This window comes from Protobothrops mucrosquamatus, unplaced genomic scaffold (assembly GCF_001527695.2).
Source record: "Protobothrops mucrosquamatus isolate PMUCROS unplaced genomic scaffold, P.Mucros_1.0 scaffold673, whole genome shotgun sequence".
Taxonomy (NCBI): domain Eukaryota; kingdom Metazoa; phylum Chordata; class Lepidosauria; order Squamata; family Viperidae; genus Protobothrops; species Protobothrops mucrosquamatus.
Window position 1 is genome coordinate 231,106 of NW_015386961.1, and position 7,769 is coordinate 238,874.

The 7,769-nt window shown below is 37.3% G+C and overlaps 1 protein-coding gene across 2 annotated transcripts in view; it reads left to right on the forward strand.

Annotated features, from left to right (window-relative positions):
• Positions 1-5,227, forward strand: part of NCOA7 (nuclear receptor coactivator 7) — a 60,091-nt gene extending 54,864 nt beyond the window's left edge. For both annotated transcript variants that reach the window (XM_029284514.1, XM_015818068.1), the window contains 3 exons: positions 379-474; positions 2,828-2,901; positions 4,570-5,227. In XM_029284514.1, coding sequence (XP_029140347.1) covers positions 379-474; positions 2,828-2,901; positions 4,570-4,705 — 306 coding nt within the window. In that variant the 3' untranslated portion in view covers positions 4,706-5,227. The remainder of the gene's footprint in view (positions 1-378; positions 475-2,827; positions 2,902-4,569) is intronic.
• Positions 5,228-7,769: the final 2,542 nt, after the last annotated feature.

Genomic DNA, 7,769 nt, shown 5'->3' on the forward strand with positions numbered 1-7,769 from the left:
ACTTTGTTTTATGTAAATCCTCTGAATTTCTTGCTGTAAAAACTATTTCATTGATTTAGGTTTCTTTTACTACTGCCTTCTCCAACCTGTTACTGTGTTCCTAAGCTAATTGGGAATGATGGAATTTTAAAAGTTGCCAAGTCTGATTCACAAGATGACATGAAAAACACTTCGGTATATTTTGCCTGTTTTATGTATGAATATGGAGAGATGAAGCTAAGGATTTACAAGCTCTTGATTACTGATAATTCAGTATTCATATCTCCACTTCCATTTAGAAATTGCAGTCAAGTGACATACAGTATAATTTTCATTTGTACACTGGCTATAAATATCTCCACATTAAAATTATATCTGTTTTACATATTATTTTGGCAGATATTTGGGGCATATGCAACTCATGCTTTCAGACTTAGTGACCACTATTATGGTACTGGAGAAACTTTTCTGTACACATTCAATCCTATTTTCAAGGTATGTTTCTGGATACAGTTGAATACTTTTATATGAGAACAATGTGATTTACTCATTGTGTGCTAAACCTTTGAAGGTGTGTGTGTGTGCGTGCGTGCGCACGTGTGTCTGTAGTTTTGGTTTGGCATGCTCTTTGAATGTAGTGATATTAGTTTGTGAGCCATGAGTGGTGGAATAATTCAGGAATATTCAAACACTTGTTTATTTATTTAATTTCTATAGCTGCACATCTCAGAAACTGACTGGATGATGAACATTCATAAACCAATTGAAAGCAATTACAGTATAGTACAAAACTAAATATAAGACAGCCAAGAATAATTATCATGGATGTTGAGACATCCATGATAATTATTCTTGGCTGCCTTATATTTACTTTTGTACTTTGCTTTTTCAGGAGGCAACTGAACTTACTTGTTTTTCTTGGAAGACGTTTCGCTTCTCATCCAAGAAGCTTCTTCAGCTCTGATTAAATGGTGGGGAATGGAAGGATTTATATTCCTTGCAGACAGCTGGTCATTCGCATTCTTTTAGAGAGTCATTGAGGCCATTTGGAGGTCTACCTATGTCCTCAGGGTCACCTTCCATTCCCTTCCATTCCATCCAATCAGAGCTGAAGAAGCTTCTTGCATGACAAGCAAAACATTTTCAAAGAAAACCAAGAAAGTCCAATTGCCTCCTGAAAAATCAACTTTGGGACAACCATGACATGGATGACTGAGAATCTCCATAGACATCATTAACGGATGTCGATATAATTAGGAAATGGGTCCCTTCACACATTTGGCTCAGGCCTAGGCTCAGGTTTATAACAAGGTCTTCAATGTCTTATGAAAGGCCAGCAGGGATGGGGCCATGGGGACCTGGTATATCCAGCAGCTGCCTTGCACACAACCAAGCATCCCTTGTGAGCCATGGGGAAAAAAAACTCAGCTGGGTGTGGCAGAGCCTACGGAGTGCAGAGCAGTGAGGGCAACTGGGACTTTACATAATGTTGCTGGTGTGGGTGATGAGGTGGCATTTCTCAGTAGTAGCGGTGGCAGCCCTTGGACTGAAGTTGAGGGCTGTGGACAGTCAAGAGGACATATATTGTGGGGAGATTGGTGGATGGGAGGAATGGCAGCACCTCTGTAAGTTGTAAGTGCTGGTGAGCTGCCAAGCACCCAGGTTTTGATCAGGTGCCTATAGGGGCACCACGGCGGCTGTAATTTCAGACATGGGTTGTAAGTTCATTTTTTTCAGCATCGTCATAATCTTGAACTATTGCTGGATGAATGGTCATAGGGTTGAGGACGATTTGTATAATTAGCTCATATGGTTGGGTTTTCTCTTTGGTCTCTAAATTGTTATGTGACCATGGGGGTGCTGCAACTTGCTGGAACTTTGAAGACCAGTTGTAATACCACTTATGGGGCACCATTGTAACTTTTTTAAAAAAAAGTATTTTATTAATTTTTTATCATTACAATTTATTTGTGCTTAATGAGCGTGTTGTCTGGGTTGATTTTTGCTGAGTCATAAAAGTTAAGTTCTTACTCTCTATCTCATTTTTCCAACCATTAATAGAATAAGTTCCATGTTTGAAAGTATTCTGTATGTTCTTTTTCTTTAATTCTCAGTGTGAATCTATCCATTTCTGGGCAGTCCAGTATTTTCTTAATTATTACTTCCTTCTATGGTGTTATCTCATTTTTCCAGTGCTGTGCAAATACAATCCTTGCTGCTGTTAGTATATGTAGTGTTAAATATATATTTTGTTTATCCATTTTTTCTGGCATTATGCCTAGTAAAAAAAGTTCAGGTTTAAAATCTACATGTTTCCCTAACATCTTTTTTTAACCAAGTATGTATTTTGGTCCAAACTTTTTTGCTTTAACACATGTCCACCACAAGTGATACTATTTGGGAATTTGATTACATTTCCAACATTTACTAGACATATTTTTAAACATTTTTGCTAACCTAACAAGTGCCATCTATAGAACATTTTATATAAGTTTTCTTTATATGAAGTAGCCATTGTCAGCTTATAATTTCTTTCCCAAAGATTTTGCCATTTCTCTAATTCTATGTTATATCCAAAAAAATTTGCCCATATAATTATTGTTTCTTTCACTTGTTCGTCTTCCATTTTTAAATTCAATAAAAAGTTATACAATTTTGTAATCATTTTTTCATCAGAAGTCAACACCTGATCAAACATTGCAACTTTGATCATTGAATGAGTGGTTGTGTAGTTGTCTTTCTTCTTTTGTTCCTCCTAACTTTGTTCCTCCTGATGTAATAAGACAATGTGCATATAGCTTTGCTAGCACAATCTTACTTATTAATTTTAATGCCTTATTTCCCACAGAATTTTAAGTGGAGTGGAGAAAATACCTATTTTATCAATGGAGATGTTACTTCCTTAGAATTTGGCGGTGGAGAGTAAGTTATTTACATTTCTGAAATTATGAATCGTATTGGTGAGAACTGTGTGCTTGCAGCCAACTATGCTTCAAAAACAATTTTTCTAAGAGACCAATGAATAAAGTTTTGGATGAATGCATATGTGTAGTTTTTGGTTAACAACAGTAGTCGGGATTGGAATTTCCATCTCTAAGCAATGTGGTCATAAAGCACAATGTATTGCTTAGCAATGACAATCCCAGCAATCCATGTTGCCCTCATTAACTAAATTCCACCTGTCGTTAGACAAGGAGTCACCCTGATCCAAGCCATTCTCAGCTTGGTCCCTCCCAGCCCCAAGCCTTGGCAAGGTAAAGGACTGCTTCTTGTTCAAGTCTCCCACCTGCCCATTTCCCCTGCCATCTCTGCCCTTTTAATCACTTTGCTTAGCAGCACTCCTAAGAAGCATTGTTGGAACTGAAGTAGAGACCCTGGAGCCTTTAGTAGTCTTCATGTTGACCCGCCTCTGGGCCTCTACTTCAGTCCCAGTGCCACTGCCACCAAGTGTTCTCTCAAACTGTGCCTCAGCCAGTCACTCTGGCACCACATAGCAAAATCCCACCAGGCTCTACCACGCTGTAATCTGCAGGACCTACCACACCCAGCTGCCCTTCACCTTCCTCCTCCTCCTACTGATGAAGCACGCCTGGCCTGGCTCTATACAAGGCAGCTGATGATCACACCAGGTCTTCTTCCTCAGGTTTCATGCACTATTCTCACGATACCTAGGAAAGCCTCCAGAAAGCTTTTGAGGCCTCTCAGGAGCAGAAGGAAGATGATGAAAGTCATCTGGGCATTGCAGGGCCTGTGGAGTTCAGGGCGGTGGGAGTGGCTCTGGTGTGGCACGCAGCTGGTTGGCTGAAACATGGGGCTTGAAACTGCACTCCCCTGTAGCGATGCTGGAGCTGAAATAGAGGCCTCCCGGGGTGGTGATGGCTGGCTGAAACTGCTGAAGGTCTTCTAATTCAGTCCCAGCACTACTGCCACTACAGAGAAGTGCTGCTGCAGTGGGGAAAAGAACAGAGATGGAGGAGAGATACGCTGACTTGGAAGTTGAAATGCCCCTGGAGTTGTAACTATGGGCAGGCTGCCCAAGGATCTGACTTTTGATCACAGGACCTGTGCTTGTAACTTTGGGGAATGGGCAAGCTCCATTCATTCAATCCTGGCTTAACTTCAAAGAGTCGCTAAATGTATGATTGTTAAACAAGGATTAGCTGTACTTCCTACTTTTCATTGACACATAAATACACAATGGATAAAGATACTGTTCTTTTGATTAAGTAGTCCAGACATTTGAATAAAACAATCAAATATGCTTGCCTCATTCTATTGACATTAGAAGTCTATGTGGCTTATTGTATGGTTCCATATGTTTATATACAGAACAATATTTTAAAATTTAGATATTCTTCCTTTTTTAAAATAATGGTTGCTATCAGAGACAACCTGTTTCTGGTTAAAAATTAACAGCAGAATTCATCCAAATGTATTAAGTTGTGCTTATTCTACTTGAAAAAATTTAGTGCTTTTTAGGTCTTATTATTAACGTAAATGGAACACTGAAATGCAAAACAAAAAATCTTCCTGCATTTTGCCTATAACTGAACAAATGAAACTTTCTAGTTAATTTTCTTTTCTTTACAGTGGCAAATTTGGATTATGGTTAGATGCTGATTTGTATCATGGTCGGAGTAACTCTTGCAACACATTCAACAATGATATTCTCTCCAAAAAAGAAGACTTTGTTGTACAGGATCTGGAAATATGGACTTTTGAATGATCTTGTTGCCTTAAACAAATGGACTTTGCTTTCCTGACCACTCAGTGGACATCAAAAAGTGGAATGTAATTGCTTTGCTGTAGAATAGCCCTGGAAGTCAGGCTAGTTCAATGGTTATACAAGATTCTGAGGCAAAATAGGAGAGATTGATTTATATTAAAAAAGGCAACTTAGTCAATAACTTATTCTTGTCCTGTCACCATTTCTGCAATATGAATGCAAGATGTTTATGGAAGACAGTTGTGATGTGTATATATATGAGCTTGTTTAAAATAGTATCCTTTTTTGTAATTGTGAAAGAATACTGTGGAAAAACATAGAGTTGTATAGTATATTCTCTGCGTATTTTTATTCAGTGAAAGTGAAAACCAAAAAGAGGGAATAGTTGCATTACCAAATTCTACAGTCTAAAGTGGTAGTTTACTTGACAAAGTAGTAATTGTGTATACAGCACTTAAAAGACATTTTTAAGTATATTTATTGGTTGTAAAGTATATTACTAGGCCCGTTTTCCTTTTAATATTTCAAATGTCAGAATTTTCTAGAAAGATTGATCATTTGAAATAATATCTTAAATTAGGGGTGTTAAACTGCCGGCCCACGGGCCAGATGCGTCATGCTGAAACCACGCCCACCCCAGCTCTAGCAATGGAGTAAAAGTCACGACACGTCACGTGACGTGGCGAGTTTGACACCCCTGTCTTAAACAGTGGTGAGTGAAAAAATTGAATTCTTAAGCGTTTTTATATTTTGTTTTTTTAATTTTGTAAAAACATCTTAGTCATTAGTTTTGGGATCTTGTTTTTTGACAGAACACATTCTGGATTATTTCAAACAGGTGTATAGCTACTGCCCTTTGTTCTTTCAATTGGAGGATATGTTGAGAGAGGGAGGGAGGGAGAGAGAGAGAGAGATCTTGTTTTTAATTGGCTGTCAAGATAGAAATATCTTTGGATAATGAAGTCATGTAGTTTGAAACAGAAAGTGGGCTTTTAAGTAATTCCTTGCAAATTACTTAAAACCTTTGCTAGAAAAACAATTAGCACCATGTAACCCTTACTTAACTTTTCAAATAAAAAATTGGGTTCCCTGAATATTTTCAACCAGGTATTAATTGTTTTTAAAGCAAAATAATAATATTTCATTCCCGTTAAAAAAAGCTATTTGGACCACATTTACATATAACCAAACGTTTAGCTGAGAATATTCATTCATTTGGTAAGAATTGGGCTACAATTAATCCAAAATGTTTTTCTGTTTTTTGCTTCTCTCTATTGTAAACTCTATTCCTAAAGTTTATATCAGAAGATTTGGGGTCCTTGACATTTCTTTTAAAAAAACTCAAATTAAGCTGACATGTGAGTAGGGATTTTTTTAAAGTGTACTTCTGTGCAAGTGTTGATCCTACTCTTTGTCTGCGATACTTTAGTGCTTTCACTAAGCAACTGTGCAAAATCCATCTAGTCTGTGAGCTTGTTATTAAAGCTTGGTGCTTTTCAGCAATGTTCTATTCACAACATTATTTTCAGCTAACATGGGAATAATCAGGAGTAGACCTAAATAAATTAGAATCAGTCTAAGGTTGATGAAATTGTGGTTTTTTTCATTCTTTCACTTTATATGGATGGGTTAGATTGCGGAAATTAATTGTACTTTATTTGCAGAAATTAAAGGGAATTTAGCAGTTGAATTTTAGGTTTATCATATACCGGTAAGTTACTATCTGATACAGTGAAGTGTTTACAAAACTTTGTGTACATAATCACATTGGGCAAACACACATCTGTTTTAGAGTACACAGTTGCAATGGAAAATACATTGGTAACTAAAGCTTGCTGCAGCATGTAAATAAAAAGCAAAGTAAATTGCATCTATCACGTGTACTGTACAAACTTAATTCCAGCACAGAAGTAATAGCCTTGATTTTCAGCCTTACGATATATGCTAAGACCTGGGACAGTAGCTTTTTGCATTTCTTTCCAATAGGTATTCTGACCATTCATGCTACTGATAGATCACAACTGTAACAATGAGCTGCTATTTCCTAACACATTGAAACACTTGGCCGAAAGATGGTTTTACTAAAAGATGGGGCATTTGCACATTTCAAGCAAAAGATTTTTAATACCCAAACTATCCCAGTCCTGTTACCTGCAATTTATTCATTATAGTTGTCAGAAATGTGTTATATATTCCAAACAGTGTTGTACTACCAAAATTCTACGATCCTTCAAAAACTGTGGATATTGAATATATGTAATGCAGTGCTACCGCAACATTTTCAAATAAAGGAATTAAGCATTTCTGTGTATTTATCTTGAACTTTTTTTCTCCTCTCTATATATTTAAACATCTCTACAAAATCCTACATTCTGTTTTGTTTCTTCCAAGACATGGATTGAGGGTGTGTTTTGTGGATGTAAGTTGCAAGAAAAGTGAGAGCTGGGGGTGGAACAGTTTCTGTTCATAATTTATTGACTGTTCATCAGCGGTGCAGTGATGAATTTCTGGGGATCCATGGGAACCTTTATGCTCCAGCATTTATGACCAGGCTATGGTGAGGATGTCTGTTACTTATATGGCTTATCTCTGGCAGAACTGGTGTGGCCCTCCTGTGTGAGATTGTCAGGCTGTGTGCAGGCGAATGTGACTTCAATTTGACCTTGGAAATGGATAATAAGGTGGTCTTGTCAATAGAGGGTCTATATGTGTGTCTATAGCATATGAATTACATCAAAATTAGATTTGGTGGATCTGCAGGTACACCTATGTGCAATTTAGGATTTTACAAACTATAGCTCTCTCTTTCCTTCACTGTTTCCTTCACTCTCCTTGATATCCTAGCTGGTTTATTAAATTCTAGTCTGATTAATTTGAGGATGCTGACTGGCTGATAAATAAGCTAAGAAAATGCATTTCCCAAGATAAGGCCACTTCTGTCATGCCAAAGTCACTGGGATCTACATGTATCTAGAATCTTTATCAATATAGATGTAAAGTGCATTCAAATAAAGTATTCAGGCCACTTTCACTTTTGTCAATTTTGTTATGCTACAGTCTGATT